Below are 19,227 nucleotides of genomic sequence, written 5' to 3' on the forward strand. Positions count from 1 at the left end.
TGACACAGAAGAGACTAGAAAAGTGAACCAGTGAAGATAATTATCTGACGCATCACGTGCCGAATTCATCAGGCCCAAGGCCCTCAAGGAACCGACAGCATCAGGGGACCCGAGAGAGCCACCGCCTGGGTCTCCCCACTGAATTCGCAAAACATTCCCATGACCTGTCTACAAGGCAGAGTCTTATTTTCCACCCACAGCTCAGGACTCCAGTGAAGAAGGCCGACACAAAATGTGTTTTCTATTTGACACAAAACAGTCCTAGTGGAAGCAAAACGAAACGGCCACAATCTAGACCAGCCACCAGCTGGAAAGAAGAGCGTGTCACCCGCGATTCGGAGCGGAGGAAGGAGGATGGGGATGCCGACCTGACGTGGCCCACAGAATCACCAGCTCCAAGGCGGCCTCTCCTGCGACGAACCCGCTTCACACGGCCTCGTGGGCATCAGAGTCGCTCCTGCTGCAGAGCATCCCACCCCTACCCCATCCAAATGGCGTCGTGCACTCGTGGCCCCTCCACCGCTCAACCATGGCTAGGGTGGCTTCGTTGTGACCTGTCGGTGCGGAGGGTGTGGGTCGGGAGGGACCGTGACTGGGGAGGGGCCGCTCAGTCGGGTGGCCGGGCGTCGGGGACCTTCTCCTGGACCTCGTCGTACTGCGGTGGAGGCGTCAAAGGCTCAATGGAGGGAGGAGGGACGTTTTTGTCCGGCAGGTCGATCCGAAAGTCTTTGAGGTGAAGCTTTTCGGATTTAATCCTTCGGACTTTCAGCGGTTTCAGGCGCTTGGCCAGCTTAGAGTTCTGCCTGTCCGGTGGGTTCCCCGGGCTGGTCTCCACGTCGGCCCTGGTGGTCGTGGGGGTCGTCTCGTCGAGCCCCGTCAACGACTCATAGGAGGGGAGAGAGATGCTTAGCCTCGGGTTCGGCTCTGTCTCCCTCGCTTCTGAGTAGTGCGTGTTCATCACTTCCTCATAGCTGGGGACATAGTACCTTGAGGCGACCTCCTCCTCTTCCTCCTCCTCCTGGCTGCAGGGTGACAAAGACAGACACGAGAGTGTTAGCAGCACTCAAGCCATTCAGAATCCCGAAGAGATGGACCCCTATCTCATGTGGGCCCTGGGCCACCCACACCAGCCTTGTAAACAACAGGTGGATCCGTTCGAGACCAGCCCGGGCAACTTGGCGAGACCTCGTCTCTACAACAAATCACAAAAACTAGCCGGACATGGTGGCATGCATCTGTAGTTCCAGCTACTTGGAAGGCTGAGGTGGAAGGATCGCTTGAGCCCAGCAGGTCGAGGCTGCGGTGGCCAGGAGCGTGTCACTGTACTCCTGCCTGGGTGACAAGAGTGAGACTCCAACTAAAAAAAAAAAAAAAAAAGTAGCAAAAGTGAACACCTCAAATGTTTGCTATGTATTGGGTACTCTTCTAAGTACTTTAACCCAGGTGAACCAATGTCATGTTCCTAACAACACTGAGCTGATTATTATTATTATTTTTTGAGTTGGAGTGCAGGCTGGAGTGCAGCGACATGCTCACGGCCACCGCAGCCTCGACCTGCTGGGCTCAGGCCATCCTTCCACCTCAGCCTTCCAAGTAGCTGGAACTACAGGCATGCGCTACAACATCTGGATACTTTTTTTGATTTATTGTAGAGATGAGGTCTTGCCAAGTTGCCCAGACTGGTCTCAAGCCTGTGGGCTCAGGCAATTCTCTCATCTCAGCCTTCCAAAGTGCTAGGATTATAGGCATGAGCCACCATGCCTGGCAGTATTATTATTATACCTATTTTATGGATGGGAAAACTGAGACATCAAAGTTAAACAACTTGATCAGCCCTTCAGGAAATGGGAGAGTGGAAAGTGCACGCCACATTTTCAACTCTTATACCATGTTACCCAGGTGTTAGACCTCCTTTGCCTACAAGCCTTTCCCACTTAACAATATGCTGGGGTCGGAGGGTTGTTTCAATGCCTAGCTGGGTCCTCTGGCTAAAAGCAACACAGGAATTTAGAAATAGCCACCAACGGCTGGGCTCGGTGGCTCAGCCTGTAATTCCAGTGCTTTGGGAGGCCGAGGTGAGTGGATTGCCTGAGCCCGCGAGTTTGAGACCTGCCTGGGCAACTTGGCAGGTCAGGCTGCAGTGGCTGGGAGCGGCCACTGCACTCCAGCCTGGGTGACAGAGTGAGACTCCAACTCAAAAAAAGAAAAGAAAAGAAATAGCCACCAACTTGAAGCAAGGCAGAGAAGAAATATTTGAAATAGAATATTTAAGTGTAGCTCAAATTATTCTATAATTTTATTTTCCAGGTTCATCCTGAGAATTAAAAAGATCAGGTCCTCGGCTGGGCATGGTGGTTCACGGCTATAATCCCAGCACTTTGGGAGGCCAAGGTGAGAGGATTGACTGAGCCCATGGGTTCAAGACCAGCCTGGGCAACTTGGCGAGACCCCATCTCTACAATAAATCAAAAAATTAGCCAGGCGTGGTGGCACGTGCCTGTAGTTCCAGCTACTTGGAAGGATCACCTGAGCCCAGTAGGTTGAGGTTGCAGCAGCCATGAGCGTGCCACTGCACAGCCTGGGTGACAGAGTGAGACTCCGATTTAAAAAAAAAAAAAAAAGATCAGGTCCTCAACCTTATTCTCCTTTGATTATTAAAAGAGAAAACCAAAAAGGCAGGAGCTTCCTAAAAACTCATTTGTAGGGAGTAACACCAATAGTCATATACACTGACATAGACCCTCCATTTGAACCTGTGGGGTGATCATGGCCAACATCAGAAACCTCACCGTTTGCTTTGGTTTCCTCTAATCTTGTATTAGGAATAGACTTGTGTGGCTAGGGTGGGTAGTTATGGGGGTGGATTTTCCTTCTTTGGTCTTTTCTGTATTTCCTACATTTTTTAGAATAAGCATACGTGATGTTATGTGTCCATGGGTTGCCCAGATTAAACATTGTTACTGGATGTGCCTGGGACGGTGTTTCTGGGAGAGTCTAGCATTTGACTCAGTGGGCTCATAAGGTATATCCCAGTCTCCAGTGTAGCTGGCAGCATCCAACCTGTGGAGGGCCTGACTAGACCAGGAGTCAGGGAGGAATTTGTTTTCCTGCCTCCCTGCTGAGCTGAGACATCTCATCTCATTCTCTCCCACCCTCAGACTGGGATTTACATCATCATCTCCCCTGATTGTCAGGCTTCCAGACTCAGACTGAATGACACCCCCAGCTTCCCTGGGTCTCCAGCTTGCAGAAGGCAGACTGGACTTTTTGGCCTCCAAAATTCCATAAACCAATTTCTCATAATAAATCTCCTTTTGGCCGTGCTCGGTGGCTCAGCCTGTAATCCCACGCTTTTGGGAGGCTGAGGTGAGTGGATTGCCTGAGCCCGCGGGTTCGAGACCTGCCTGGGCAGGCGAGACCTCATCTCTACAATAAATCAAAAACATTAGCCAGGCGTGGTAGCGTGCGCCTGTAGTTCCAGCTACTTGGAAGGCTGAGGTGGAAGGATCGCCGGAGCCCAGCAGGTCGAGGCTGTGGTGGCCGGGAGTGGCCACTGCACCCCAGTCTGGGCAACAGTGAGACTTCAACTAAAAAAAAAATTTAAAAAAAATTTTAAAAAATCTCCTTTTGAATATGGACATCCTACTGGTTCTGTTTCTCTGCAGAACCCTGACTAATACATCATGTAATATCTTTTATTCTCAAAAATGAGTTTAACTTTTCCAGAATAAAAGCAACTCCCTTCCAGCTATATAAAGATAAGAAATGTTTGCAGAAAATTCAAACAATACAGAAAAAAGTCTAAATGAAGTAAATAAAAACACCCAGATCCTTCCACCCAGAGGCAGATCACTGTTAACATTCTGGTGCATACCTTTCCAATCTGTCTCTAACCTACAGCCACAACATTCGGTGTGATTAGACTTTACCAAAGATGCTGTGTTTTCACGTCCTTTTCCCAATGCTGTGGTCATGGTTCCACATCGACAAATATGGACCAGCAATGGTCGCATAGAATGCCATTGAATCAATGGGCACGTCACAACAACTCGGTAACTCGATATTTAGGTTGGTTCCATGTTTTTGCTATTCTACGCAATGATCTGATAAAGATATGAGGAGGAACCCAAAAAAGACTGGAAATATTTTTTGTAGTACAGGCTTCCCCCTCTAGGTAGGTGCTCTAGGAAGCCATTGGCATTGGTGTACCAGTTAGTGTTGTTGTGAGAGGCTGTGTTTGGCTTCAGTGAATTTTTTTTGGAGATTCTTTAGACATGTTTGCCCATTTCATGGGGGGTGATTTCTGAGTGTACCCACCCACAGCATACTGAGTGTTTAGCAGTTTTTGACCAAAAACGGCATATGACCTCCGTGCCCTACCCTCCCTATTCACCCGATCTCACCGCGAACAACTTCTTTTTTGTTTCCCTGGATGAAAAAAGTCCTCACATGGAAGCGTTTTGATGATGTGGAAGAGGTATAAATAAATAATTTTTTAATGGCGGAAGTACTAAAAGGCATCAAAATCGAAGAGTTCAAACACTGTTTTGAGCAGTGGAAAAAGCGTCTCCATAGGTGTATTACATCAAAACAGAGAATACTTTAAAGGCGACTGAAGTTTAAACATGAAGAATAAATACACAATGCTTAATAAACAAATTCTATTTTTTCTAGGGTCCCCCCTTGTACAGTACTGGTATGAACTCCTCCGCACTTATGTGATTGTCCCCCAAGGATTAACTCTCAGGAAAAGAAGCGATAGGAACACACATCTTCAATACTGCCCCTCACGGAGAAACTGTTCAGAAAGGTTCTACCAATCACCACTCCCTCAGCAACCCATCTTCCCCACAACTCAGCAATGCTAGGAGTGCCTATCTGGGCCAATATGACAGGCAAAGACATAACATTTTTTTTTTTGTTGCACTTCATGACTGATGAGGTTTAACACCTATGAAATGCTCCTTCTAACTTTTGTCCATTTTATTACAGGTGTGTTCATCTTTCATATTCATTATAAATAGTCTTTAGCTCACTGGGCTCAAGCAATTCTCCTGCCTCGAGTAGTTGGAACCACAAGCATGCATCACGCACCTGGCTAGTTCTTTTTTTAAAATAGAGACAGAGTCTTGCCAGTTGCCCAGGCTGGTCTTGAGTTCCTGGCCTCAAGTGATCCTCTTGCCTTGGCCTCCCAAAGCACTGGGATTACAAGCATGAGCCAACATGCCTGGACTGCAAGGGGTCTTTTTATAATAGGGCTATTAACCTTAGTCATACATTCCCCAATTTATCACTTATATTTTAAATTTGCTTGTGGCATTTTTGGTCAAATAGCATACTGCTTCCCAGCCTTTTCTTTCTTTTTTTTTGAGTTGGAATCTCACTCAGTCACCCAGACTGGAGTGCAGTGGCCGCTCCCGGCCACCGCAGCCTCGACCAGCTGGGCTTCGGCAATCCTTCCGTCTCAGCCTTCCAAGTAGCTGGAACTACAGGTGTGCGTTACCACGCCCAGCTAATTTTTGATTTATTGTAGAGATGAGGTCTCGTCAAGTTGCCCAGGTAGGTGGGTCTCGAACCCGCGGGCTCAGGCAATCCACTCACCTCGGCCTCCCAAAGTGCTGGGATTACAGGGTGAGCCACTGAGCCCGGCCTTCCCAGCCTTTTCTAATCAAAGCGTGTACACACAGCATGCTGGGGTGAAAAGACCAGTACTCAGGGTAGAGGGGGGGAACCCCAGGTCCTGGTCAGTTTCCCTGGGGTGTCAAAGTCTTGGTACACCTATAATCCATGTACACCACATTATTTGGGAAGCAGGTAGAGAAGTATAGAATTATTTGTAACACGAGAAATGGCATCAAGAGCCGTCATGGAAGAAACGGGCGGGTGAAGCCTTGTGGACTTGAGTGTTTCCACCATTGAAGGATGTGAGCGTGCATGCGTGTGCCCAGCCCTGATCTGCAGCGGGGACCCCTCCGTCCTCACCTGTCCTCCTCCTGGGCATGGGACCCAGCGCCCGCCGGGTGCTGAATGTGTGCCATCTCTTCGCCTTGCCGCTGCTTCCTCTTGTCCCGGATGCTCAGGCAGATGGAAAGTAGCAGCAGCATCACCCCGGCCCCGACCAGCACATAGGCCACAGAGAAGGTCTTGCTCTTGAGGATGCCACTGCCCACCTCGGTCTTGTTGTTGCCCTGAGCCATCGGCTTCTCGGCACCACTGAAGCCCGGCACCAGGTTCCACATGGCCATGATGACCCCGAGGACCAGCATCCCCAGGCCGATGGCGGTCAGCGCATAGTGCGAGCCGTTGGCCTTGGACTGGGCCATCATGTCAGCGGGAGGAGGGCGAGGCCCGGCTCAGAGAAAGAAAATAAATAAACAAAAAGTAGCAGCAGCCACCGAAAACCCTTAAATGCGCTCAGCAAAATCTCTAGCATCACATTAAGGAGACATCAGGTGAACTCTCCGGGGATGGTTCCAAGCACACGGGAGGCATCCCACGTGGACGACTGCAGTGGAGGGTCTGGATGGCTGCAGTGGAGTGTCTGAAAGAAGCAGGGAGAAAAATCAGTCCCGTTGCAGGCGCATTTGAGAGTGCAAAAGCTCTGTCCTGGAAGGGGTTAAGAAGCAGCCTCCGCGGCTCGCACGGGCCTGCCTCTGATGCGTTCCAGATGTCTTATGTGTTCCCTCCTCGGGTGAGTCTGCAGAGGGGAGGGGAGCCCGCCCACCGCCACCTCCCCCACCAAAGGAGAAGCCAGCCCTTCCCCTGTAGGAGGCCGAGAGGTCAGAGCTCAGGTCATTAAAACACGCTGTGGAATTTGATGAAGGGCAGTCAAGGCTCAACTCTGCCTGGACAGCCAGGAGAGGGGGCGACGCACGAGTGAATCTTGTCCCGTGTAGTTGTGACAGACCTGGCTGGGTGACGGGCGCCAGCCAATGGTACATCCCAGGCCAGACAGCCTACTGTGTTCTGTTCACCACCCTCAATGGCTCCCCATTTCCTGCACAAGGAAATTCAGCATTTTAGAGTGCTGCCCACGGGGGCCTGAAGCCGGCCCCCACCTCTCCCATGCCATCTCTCACCCCGCCTTTCTGGGCACGCCCCCGTCCAGAACTCCAGCAGTTCTCTGATCCCTCCAGCTCAGGTGTCTCCTCCGGGGGCTTCCCAAAGGCCCCAGCAACTACTGTGGCAAGCCTCTCCCTGCCCGTGACCTTGTCATCATCTCTGAGGTCAGCACACAGCATGGAGGAAAAAATGTCAACGTTGGGTAAAACAAACAGCGGTCACAGCAAGCCGCCCAGTGAGGCAAGCTTCATTTCAGGTATATGAGTTTCCTTTTCTTTCTCCTTTTTGTAGAGCTGAGGTCTTGCTATGTTGTTCTGGCTGGTCTTGAACTCCTAGGCTCAAGCGATCCTCTCTCCTTGGCCTCCCAAAGGGCTGGGGTTATAGGTGTGAGCCACTGTGCCCGGCCGAGTTGTCCTTTTCTTTAGGGAGGCAGAAGCTGGCACATTCTTCATCTTAGCTCCTGTGCCAAGCTGGGCAAAACACCCTCTTCCCATGAAGCACTTGGAGGCCCTGTGCTGAAGGGAGCAGCCAGCAGCCTGGGCATTCCACAACCATTTCTCGGCTGAGTGTGGGCCAGAGAAGCAAGTCCCCCGAAAGCTTCAGGCTAGAACACTCTCAGGGACCCAGGAGGAGGAACAAGCAATGTGCCTTTCTAAACTACTCCCCAGTAAGTTATGGCTGACAGGAACTTTTGCAAAACAGGACAATTTACAGGCTGTTTAGCTGGGCAGGCTCCTGTTTCCAATTCTGCATTCTTTCCAATCTTTCCGAAAGGAGGCTAACCAGGCTGCTTGAAATCCGATGCTGCGAAGATATTTTCTTGGCAAACCATGAGCTTAACCTGAAACTGGCCACTTTGTTAAGAGACACTCTAAAAATATTTGGGACAACATCCTCTATCAGCTTGAAGTCCGTTCCTTCTTTCTTCCACTCAACAAGTATTTCCTGTGCACCCAACTACCTGCAAGGTAGCCTGTTAGGCCCTGGCTGAACACCGGCAAGAGTGAAGGCTTCGTGGGACTTCCAGGCCGGCAGGGAAACGATCCGTACGGGACAACAATAAAGTGGGCAGGAAGTCCAGGAGTTGTGGGATCAGACAGCAGGGCGTCCTCACCCAGGACTGGGGGCTGACGGAAATTCTCTGTGGGCGAGAAGTCCCACTGGCATCATAGGGCCTGCACCCTGAATGCCTGGGACTGTGTGGGCGCATGCGTGCAAATGCAGTGGTTCTGTTCTTGAAGGAGTTAAGAAGTACCAAGGTGTACGGGGGCATGCCCACCTGTGCATGCATGTTTCTGCACACATGGGAGGGCATGTGTGCACGTGTGTGCCTGTGTACAGGTACGTATGTGCATGCATGTGGTAGGCAGGGCACTGCGTATGGAGCCCCCCTCCCCTGCAGACAGCTGTGGTAGGAGCAGTTCGGAAGAGTGCTGTGCAAAAGGGCACCTGCTTCTCATGGCACCACGTGTGGACAGCAGAGGGAAGGATGGCGGCCCTGTGGCCTCAGATATGCACAGGGCTGGCCAAATGGACCCAAGACAAGGCCAGACTCAGAGAGCACGAAGTGCACGGCCAGGGGCTCGCGCTGCAAGCAGGTGTGATGACAGAGTGACCACCTGGGCACCAACCGAGTGCCTGGCAGGCAGGCCTTGGGCCTAGGGTGCTGAGGTGTGTTTATCAAGCCAGCGATTTGGGCCCCTTGAGCCCCTGCCCCGCCCACTTTGTTCATTCTCAGTCCAAGCTTAAGCTTTGCCTTATCCCGACGTGGACAAGATGGGCACCAGGTGAGAGTCATAGGCAGAGATAACAACAGCAGCCTGGATTCATTTGGAGTGTGTTAAACTGTCAATGATTAAAAACAAGTGGAAATACCCAGTGCAGGTAACTGTGCTGAGATGGGCAATTTCATATGATTTTACTTTTAGATGGCATGTTCTGGCATTGATGGATTCAAAGTTTCAAAAATATTTATACCCTTTGGCTGTGTAATTCCAACTGCTAAGAGTTATGTATAAAACATTCATCACAGCCTTATAATGGCGAGAAGCTAGATGCAACTTCAATAGCCAATAATCCAGAACTGGTTAAATGAATTGTGGTGTATACACTCAATCATGGTCTCAATGCAGTCAATGATACATTGCTGAATCAAACAACAGAATATTCAGTGTGATTCTAATTTGTAGAAAGCTCGCTGTATACAGATGTATATATGGGAAAAGCCTTGATTACTGCATTTATGCTAAAATGAAAAAGAGACTATATACATACTCTGTCGCCCAGATTGGAGTGCAGTGGCACGTTCACGGCCACCACAACCTTGAACTGCTGGGCTCAGGCAATCCTTCTGCCTCAGCCTCCTGAAAAGCTGGGACTACAGGTGTGCACCACTACACCTGGCTAATTTTAAAATTTTTTTGTAGAGATAAGTCTCGGTATGTTGCTCAGGATGGTCTTGAACTCCTGGCCTCAAGCAATCCTCTTTCCTCGGAGTCCCAAAGTGTTGGGATGAGCCACCACACCCGGATTTTATTTTCATTTTCTTACTGGGAGAATAAGAATTGGAAAACACAGACATCCCCGTGCTGCTCCATATAATAAAGATTTTGAGTTTTGGGGTTCATGGCAGAGCTGTGTGTCCAGCAGTGGCTGAAGCTCATCCGTGAGGGTCAGCCCTCTCTTTGGAGACCATGATCTTGATGAGCTCTCATGGTCTGTGGAAACCAGCTCCTTGCAGCGTATCTGGCCAGCTGTTTATCCTGTTTTGGGCTTGTTGACCCTGGACAGCACCCGAGTTATTTTTAGTATGGTGTTCTTTCCCTTTTGAAAATATGGAAAGAAGCTAATTTTGTGCTTGGAGGACGTGGCCCATGCACCTTCCAACATATTCTGAAAATGGAGCGTCTTGATAGGCAGCCCAGGGCTCCAGCTCTGCCAGACTCACCCCTAGACTCCTAGACCCTAGACCCATCACTGTTCATGTTCGAGAAAGCCCTAAGAGATAAGTGTGTGACCCTATATCTGAGTTTTTAAGAAAATTGTTAGCCAGTTACAGAGGTACCTACCAGTCGTTGCCTGGGGAGGCTCGGGCAGGCCTGAAAGCAAACTCTGCATGCTAGACTCTTGAGTTAAGGATTCACCTAGAAAAAGACCACAGAGATGCAGCTTTCTAAGTAAGCTGTGAGCTTTTCGACTTGAGGTGCACACAGGGGAGGCATGTGTTTTTTTGCGGGGGGAAGGGTGGAGATTGGAGGAGGTATACATGCAAGACAGGTGGTAACGAAGTCAAAATTCTGTACCAAACGTTACACAGAAAAGACACCTGCACTTGGATGTTTATCTCAGCACAGTTCACAATTGCCAAGATATGCAATCAACCTAAATGCCCATTAACTTGATCAGTGGGTGATGAAAATGTGGTATGTACGAGGGGGGACCCCTCAAAATGGAACTTGTTTCTAAAAAATTGTGTATTTGTTCTTCCACGTTTAAACCTGTCACCTTCAAAGTACTCTCCATTTGGTGCAATACACCCATCGAGACACTTTTTCCACTGCTCAAACCGTTTTTGAACTCATCCATTCTGATGCCTTTTAGTGCTTCTGCCGTTTTTGGTTTCACCTTTCCACTTGGCAAAATGTTTCCCTTTGAAGACTTTTCTCATCCGGGGAAACAAACAAACAAAAAATCGCTTGGGGTGAGATCAAGTGAATAGGGAGGGTGGGGCAAGGGGTCATGCTGTTCTTGGTCAAAAACTGCTGAACACTCAGTGCAGTGTGGCCGATGCGTGATCATGGTGGAAGAACCTGTCATCTGTTTGCCACAACCTGGGACATTTCTTCCTCAGCGCAGCCTCTTACAACAACGCTAGCTAGTACACTGAGGCTGATGGGTTCCTAGAACACATATCTAGAGGAGGAAGCCTATCCTACAAGGGGCCCGCCCTCTAAAAGATAATTCCGGCTTTGGGGGACCCCCCCCTTGTATATACACCATGGAATACTATTCAGTCATAAGAAAGAATGAAATTACGTCTTTTGCAGCAACTTGGATGGAACTGAAGAACATCATCCTATGTGAACTAACACAGGAGCAGAAAACCAAACACCACATGTTCTCACTTACAAGTAGGAGCTAAACTAAGGAACTGCAAAGGCATGGAGAATTGTATAAGGGACACTGGAGACTCAAGAATGGGAGGAGGGGGAGGGTCAACAAATCCCCTGTCGGGTATGGTGTGCACAGGTGGGGATGGTGGGGACACTGAAAGACCAGACTTCTTTGCCACTATACAGTGCAGCCATGTGACCAAATCTATGTGTGCCTCCTAAATCTACTAAAAAAATAAATAAATAAAACTCCGTACCGAAAAATGTAAGTCGCAGAAGGATGACAATATGGCAGCTAACATTTATCACACCCTTCCATGGTTTTCTCCATCTTAGATGGAGAAATATCTTAGAGAAAACAAGTAGAAACACTCCCAGATCACTTATGAGGAGTGTAAAGCCTTGATACCAAAACCAGGAAAGGACAGGGCAAGGAAGGAAAATGACAGGGCTAGGTGACCCACCAGCCCAGAGACAAACATCCTGAAGTATCAGCAAATGGAATTCATGTTTGAAAAAAGATAATAGGCCAGGTGTGGTGGCTCCACACTTTGGAAGGCCAAGGTGGGAGGGTGGCTTGAGCCCAGGAGATCGAGACCAGTTTGGACAACATAGCGAGACCCCATCTCTACAAAAAGTCAAAAAGTTGTCTTGGGTTGGAGATGCACACCTGTGCAGTTGTCCCAACTACTCGGGAGGCTGAGGCCAGTTGCCACAGGAGTCTGAGGCTGCAGTGAACCGTGATCACACCATTGCACTCCAGCCTGGGTGGCAAAGCAAGACTCCAAGTCAAAAAACAAACAAATAAATATAATAAATAAGTAAATAGAATAAAAAATATAACACATCACAATCAAGATGGGTTTATCCCAAGAATGCAAGGTTAGCTTAACATTAGGGAATCAACTAATGTTATGTCTCAGGAGGAAGGAAAAACCATAGCTGTGTCCCCATGGAGTGCCACATGGCAGTGACAAGGAGCTGAAGTTTCATGCACCGACAGGGACATCCTGACAAAAACTGTGGAACAGAAAAGCCAAGTGCCAAGGACATACACGGTGGGATCCCATTTAAACTGATTCAAAAGCTGATAAGGCCAAGCCACATGTCACTCTGTTTCGGTAATATTAGGAAGAAATGCAAAGATTATAAACTAGAACTGAGGATAATGGCCACCTCCCAGAGTAAGGAAGAATGGTGTTGGGGAGAAGAAGCGTACAAGGCTCATGGGTGTTTTCTTAGTACATATTCCTTAAAATGCACATATATCTTATACATCCTTTTTTGATCGGCTGAAATAGTTTGTAAAAAGAATTTCCAAAAACCCATCTATGTCTTTTTATTATGACTCTTAGCATAGAATCCAAGCTTCTCTGCCACAGTCTTCAAGCCCCACCAGACTGGACTGGGCTCTTGCTTCTCATAACTTATTAATACTTCCTGGATCACCAACCCTTAGTGGCTTCTGCTCTGCTTCTCAGTCACACCAAGCACATCCTGCCACAGGGCTTTGGATTTGCTGTTCCCACTGCTTGGAAATGCTCTTCCACCTGACCCTCCTCAGTGAGGATCTCTCTGACCACCCTATGTAAGATACCACCCTATATAAAATATCCTCTCCCTCACACATCTACTCTGGAGCTCCCTGCTCGGTTCCTTGATGACATGCCTTCCTGTGGATGGATGACAGGGCATCACAGTCTATAATAATCTCACTTCTGCTTTTTTATCGGCTTCCTGTCTTCCCATCAGAGTGTAAATTTCTCTGAAAGAAGGTTCTTGTTGGCTTTGTTCCTTGATGTATGCCCAGCCCCCAGACCGCAAACCGGGAACTTAGGTACTCAATAAATATTTATAGAGCAAAGAGGTGACTCTCTGGAAAGCTTAAAAGTGTAACCCACATCTCATGTCAATGAGGGGAAAGTCCCAGTCCAAGGTTGGCCCTGAAGGGGTGAGGACGAAGAAGAGATAAATTTCAGGAAGACCTGGATGCCCAAATCTTGGGTCCGTATGCAAATGTTCGCTGGCAGCATGGGAGACGTGCCCAGAATAAAAGCAATTTCCTTTGTGACCCGAGAAGGTGACTGTATCAGTATTCCCTGGTGGGGCCGCAGGTCTCCGTGGGGCCCTGGTCCTCTCGGGCAGAAGTCAGCAGGAGGGTGTGGGAGCCTGAGCCAGGCTCCCCAGCCTGGGCAGGGGTTCTTCCCCCTGAGCAGCCAGAACCCTCAGGGAGGGGCCGAGCCCGGGGAAGGAGGGCCCGCCTCCACCTGGCTGGGACCTGCATGGGTCCATTACTGCTAGCCCACACCTGAATGGAGTCTTGTGAGCTCGCTTGTAAAGACAACGACAGATACGAAATGGAACAGCACAAAGCAGAGGTGCACCGGCCGACTGACACGGAGCAAAGGGCTGAGGTGTGGACAGCCCAACCTTCTCCCACGGAACAGCCTAGAAACCGGGATCTGGCCCTTGCGTGGCCGCTGAGCTCTGTGGAGGCCCTGGAAGGTGCGTTCCAGCAGTGCCCAGCCCAGCCGGTGTCCGTGGGAGGCAACTGGCAGCGCGACCAGCCCCTGCGACAAGGAGGCCCCTTGGCCATTCTCTACGCCAACCTCCTCCTGCCAAGCCCCACAACTGGGAAAGGGATCCTGGTTCCGCGCGCAGACACCGGGCTGTGCCACATTCACAGCACAAAGGAGGAATTCAGCGGGGCTCTCGGCCAGGGGCCAGCCCTCGGCCACTTTTATCACCGAGCTCCAGTCCCAAGCAGTGGGGGTGGGAAGAAAGACCCTGAGCCACCGAGGCCCTGGCTCCTGTTCCATGCGAGCAAGCTGCCAGCCCCCTCCCTGCGGACTAAGGTCAAAGGCTGCCAGGCTCCTGTTTCAGCCGAGCACCCAGGATCTTTTAGATTGTGCACCTGGGAAAAACAAAAAGCGATGTGTGAATGAGACAGAAAGGGAGCAGGGGAGGGCCACCTCGCTGGAGAGGGCGATGGGAAAAAGAAGGCCAGGTCGTCATCACCATACTAGTCACAGTGCAGTCCCAGCAGCAGCTGACACTTGGCCCGAATCAGGCCCCTTTTCACACTCGCTGACCCTCCAGATAGGGTATGTCACTCGCCCGAGGTTACACAGCTCACAATCAAACCCATCCGACTTTGAAGTCCACCTACGAGGCTGAGTCCCCGGGGGTCACCCTGGGGTTTCCGGGGTCCCAGAGGCATTTCATCATGTCAGCGTGAGGGGCGACAGGTGAACAGTTCTGTTAAAATGACTTTTGAAGATTGCGACTCAAACAATTCCCGGGCCCTGCTGCATGTGTGCCAGGGGCCCATGGACGCACGAGACAGCCTTTTACAGTCCAGCAGGGAGACAGGGGACTCTTCCTCACGGAAGAGAAGTCAAAGTCAGGGAAAGAGCAGGCGTCTATCACATGCCGACTCTGGGCCAGGTCCTCTGTGCTCTTCCATGCGGAATCATTCCATAGTTATGAGTTCTATTTCCCAGGCAAGGACACTGAGGTTCAGAGAGGTAGACTAACCTTCCCACGGTCACACAGCTAGTACAAAGCAGGGAGAAGGTATGCCTGCCTCTAAAAGCCAGGCTTTTAAATGCCAAGCAGTACTGTTAAAATGGGGCATGTCTGACAGGCCTACAAAGAGTGAGGAATTCAACGTGAGGAGAGCCAGGAGAAGGAAGACAGGCAAACAGCTCTACAGCCCTGATATATATTATATATTTTCCTGATAAAATGGACAGAGGTGGGGGTAACAGTACCTCCTTCATATAATCACTGGGTAGAATAAGTGAGTTAAATCGTGTAAAGCACCTAGTGTTTGCCCAGCACACAGTCAGAGCCCTGTCTGCATCCTGGTGGTTGGAGGCCAGCCGACGGCCAGCTGGTGTAAGTGAACTTCCCGTGGGTGGAGACTGGGGAGTATGAGGCTATGGGGTATTTGAGGAGGAGGGTTCAGCCTGAGGAATCCCACAGTGATGGGAAAGTGGGCATCTTCCAGAACATACCACGACTTGCAGAGAAAAGAAGCAGCTTCCCTCCCCTACTCCAAATACAAGATGTCAGTGAATTTTATAAGGCCTGACATCACCAGGCTCCTCACTAATCTGTTCAAGTGTTGGTGAAATTAAGGAAGACAAGTTCATTCTGAAGCCTCCAGGGGCTGTAAACAGAAGGAGCAGGTTAATGAACCACGCATCTCTTCTTGAGGAGCTGAGACACAATGTCTTCCTCCAAGCAGGTGGCTGGCGTGCTGCCTTATTTAGAAGGCTGGCACCAGGGACCCGGTCACCTTCAATATTTCTCAGGAAGTGTGACATCTCTGTGTCTTCCTCTGCCAGGACAGCATTGGGAAGCGCAGAGCAGAAGCCAGACCGCCTGTCATCGTCAACCCAAAGTGAGTCTGACACCGTGAGCCTTCTCCAGGCTCTGGCCTGCCCACGGCCCCCCACCCCAGCAAAAACAAGGCTAAGCACGGGTGCTGGTCATCAGCTGGCCCCTGCACTCATCTTCCCGTTCCCCAGCACACACTGACTATGGCTGGGCACACACACACTAGGTGCTTTATGCGACTTAGCTCATTTATTTTCCATAATCATATAAAGGAGGTATTATTATTATCCCACCTCTGTCAATTTATTTTTTTTTTGAGTTGGAGTCTCACTCTGTTGCCCAGACTGGAGTGCAGTGGCCGCTCGGCCACCGCAGCCTCGACCGGCTGGGCTCCGGCGATCCTTCCGCCTCAGCCTTCCAAGTAGCTGGAATTACAGGCATGCGCTACCATGCCCGGCTGATTTTTTGATTTATTGTAGAGATGAGGTCTTGCTGCCCAGGCGGGTCTCGAACCCGTGGGCTCAGGCAATCCACTCACCTCAGCCTCCCAAAGGCGCAGGATTACAGGCTGAGCCACCGAGCCCGGCTATACCTCTGTCTATTTTATCAGGAACACACGGAGGCACAGACAGGTTGAGAAACTGGCCCAAAGTCTCAGCATAGTGTGTGGTGGCCCCTGTCCACAAAGCCTTCTGTTCAGACCATCCTCGTCCCCAGGGAGTGGCCAGTCTTTCAGCCCAGCTTGTTTCTTAAAACCGCAGGCCGAGCAAAAGTCTAGCAATAGGGCTGGGCGGGCGACTTCTGTGGCTTACCCACTAGGGAGAGACAGAGAGATGGTCAAAGCAGACAGAAGGCCTGGTCCCCATAGCCCTCACAGACAAGCAGCCTAGCAGGGTAAATTCTCCAGAATGGCAGAATAAAAGACGCAATGGACTGGGGTAGTGATTTTACAAATGGTGGTCAGGCACATGATCACCAGGAAAGTGATATTTGAGCAAAGATGTGGAGGACGTGAGAGAGAGAAGAACATTCTAAGCAGAGAGAATCACAGAATAAGGCCCTGAGGCCGGCTGGCACCTCTTGGCAGTTTCCGAAACCATAAAGCGAAAAAAACCAACGAGTTTATACATGAGGGTCTTGACCCAGTGCCCGGCAGAGAAGAGCCACCCTGAACGTGCTAGTCATGATTTGCAGACTGATAGAGGTAGGTGGGGGCCACCCGTCTTCCTGGAGGCCCAGAGGGGTCCAGCTCAGGGCTCTTTACCCCGTGTTTCCTGGAACCTGGGGACAGGTGTGTGGCAGGCTGAATTCTGGTCCTCAGAGTCTCTGGGCCCTGCTCCCTGCGATCTGTGACTGTTTCCTTGCATGGTAGAAGTGCCTTTTCAGGTGTGATTAAGGATCCTGAGGTGGAGAGAAGGACCCTGGATTATCTGGGTAGGTCCATTTTAATCACACGTGTCCTTAGGAGCTGGCAGGAAAAGGTCAGAAGGGGAAGAGGAGATGGGTTCGCGGAGGCAGGAGGCTGGAGTGGGGTGGAGAGGGGTCCCAAGGCAAAGATGCAGGCAGCCTCTAGAGGCCAGGAGAGGCAGGGAACGGATGCTGCCTGGAGCCCCCCCCCCCCCAAGGAACCGGCCCTGCTGGCATTCTGACCTTAGCCCGAGAGGCTGATCTTGGACTTGTGATCGCCAGAACTGCAGGATGACAGACGCACGTTGCTTTCAGCCACCATGTCCGGGGCTGTGACAGCAGACCCTGCAGGCGCACACAGGCAGCCCTCCTGTCACACCTGGAAGAGGCCCCTGTTTTCTGGCCCAAACGCAGGTGTGACGGGGCCGGGCTCGTTAGTCCTGATCAAACCAATCCCTAGGCCGAGTTTGCACCCATTCCCCGAGCAGGCAAGGTAGCCCTGCCCAATCGGGTTTGCATTTTAACCCAGGATTCCACCCATGAGCCAAGTGTGTGCTTGTTCCAACTTCACTGGGACAATAAGCCACGATAAGGGCATTGTGGGGCCTGAGTCGGCAGGTACCCCCTTTCTGGGCGCCCGAGAACACAGCTCCAAAGTCCTGATGTCAGAGCAAGCTGAAGTTGATTTTAAGGGCTCATGACGTGAGGGCGTTGAAACCAAAACCAGAGACACGTGAGGCTGAGTCCCGCAGAGGCAGCCTCTGTCTCCAGCCTTTTATTAGACCAGCCTGATCTGGAGATTAGGATCCGGCTGGGGAAAGTGTGTCCTGCCCATATCTGGACATTTCTTTTTTAGCCGCGGCAATGCTGTCTCTCAGAACCGGTTCCCAAACCCGCTGCCAAGGCTCCCTGGGGTCCCACAGAGTCTGCCCAGCCCTCCCCGCCCCCTCCTCACCTCACACCTGAGGGTCCTACTTGAAGCATCTTAGCCAGAGCTGCTTCCTGGAACTCTGAGTCTCCTTCCTGCCTCTGAGTTTTACAAAGTCACTTGTCACACTTGGTTCTTCTCCCAGTGGTTCCATTTTGGACTCGTAGCAACAATGCTGAACATTTTCCTAAGTGCTGGGTACTTTCTATGCAGTTATTGTTATTGATTACTTATTATTATGATTAATTTTATGTATCATTCTACCTTATTGTTTTTATTTCATTTATATTTTAAATATTCACTTATTAATAATTTATATGTACATTCATTTATTAATTTTTGCACACATTTATGAATAAACCTAATATAATAATATTTTAGTTTACTACTTATTATTTATTGTCCTGTTTAAATTTCCCAAGAGCCTCGTAACAAAGTTTCAGCCCCACTTCACAGATGAGAAGCATGACGTTCAGAGAAGTTAAGCAACTTGCTTGAAGTCATACAGCGAGTGGGCATAACAGAGATTCAAGCTAGACACCAACACCAGAGCCAGCACACCCCACCACCCAGTGCCTCCCAGTGCCCCGACTTCCATGGAGAGAGCTGTCTCCATGGCCTGCCAGGTAGAAACCCTCCCCTGGGTCAGGAGGTAAAATTCCTCTTCCTCAGAGTCGTTTTCCCTTCATAGAAACCAACTCCCCGTGTGAGTCACTCAGTCCCTGCAACGCTGATACGCATCTGGCTGTGTTGTAAATAATTGACGCTGAGATGTTTAATCATAAAACTGGAATGAAGGTTAAGATGGGGTGGCCCGCAGGAGAGGGACGGGGATTAAGGACCTGCAGTAACACGGAGAATGAAGAGTGTAAACCTGGGTCTGGCTAGCCCTGAAGACCGGCCCCTGGAAGGTCCAGTGAGGGTTCACTGGGGCTGCGGTCACCAGCATCACAGGCAGGGACTCAACAGAAATGTGTTTTCTCAGTGCTGGAGGCTGAAGTATGAGATCAAGGCTGGGGCCTTCTGAGCAGAACTGGTTCCTTAGAGGCCTGTCTCCTGGGCCTGTAGACACTGCCTTTTTCCTGCATCCTGCCATGGCTGTCCCTCTGTGTCCTAATCTTCTCTCTCTTTTTTTTTAAATTTTTTGAGTCAGGGTCTCACTCTGTCACCCGGGTTAGAGCGCAGTGGCATGATCACAGCTCACCACAGCATTGAACTTCTGGGCTCAAGCCATCCTCCAGCTTCAGCCTTCCAAGTAGCTGGAACTACAGGTGTGCACCACCACGCCTGGCTAATTTTTGTGCTTTATTTTATTTTTTTTGAGTTGGAGTCTCTCTGTCGCCCAGACTGGAGGGCAGTGGCCACTCCTCGCCA

At 50.3% G+C, this 19,227-nt stretch overlaps 1 protein-coding gene across 2 annotated transcripts; it reads right to left on the reverse strand.

Moving 5' to 3' along the window:
* Nucleotides 1-544: 544 nt before the first annotated feature.
* Nucleotides 545-6,520, reverse strand: TMEM51 (transmembrane protein 51). Of its 2 annotated transcripts, none has more exons than XM_008053547.2 (2): nucleotides 5,983-6,520; nucleotides 545-1,022 (listed from the first exon to the last, which is right to left on the reverse strand). In XM_008053547.2, the coding sequence occupies exons 1-2, from the start codon at nucleotides 6,324-6,326 to the stop codon at nucleotides 608-610; spliced, it is 759 nt and encodes a 252-aa protein (XP_008051738.1). In that variant the 5' UTR covers nucleotides 6,327-6,520; the 3' UTR covers nucleotides 545-607. The 2 variants fall into 2 exon arrangements, with proteins under 2 accessions (XP_008051738.1, XP_021565868.1); XM_021710193.1 differs by having other exon boundaries at nucleotides 545-1,018; nucleotides 5,983-6,514.
* Between the last annotated feature and the right edge of the window lie 12,707 nt (nucleotides 6,521-19,227).

This window comes from Carlito syrichta, unplaced genomic scaffold (assembly GCF_000164805.1).
Source record: "Carlito syrichta isolate Samal-C Ts95f unplaced genomic scaffold, Tarsius_syrichta-2.0.1 Scaffold288275, whole genome shotgun sequence".
Lineage (NCBI taxonomy): Eukaryota > Metazoa > Chordata > Mammalia > Primates > Tarsiidae > Carlito > Carlito syrichta.

Excerpts from the sequence above, each read along its gene's own strand:
- TMEM51 (XM_008053547.2), bottom strand. The coding sequence starts at position 6,326 with ATGATGGCCCAGTCCAAGGCCAACGGCTCGCACTATGCGCTGACCGCC. Across the intron at positions 1,023-5,982 it reads CATGCCCAGGAGGAGGACAG|CCAGGAGGAGGAGGAAGAGG; the intron begins GTGAGGACGGAG and ends GTCACCCTGCAG.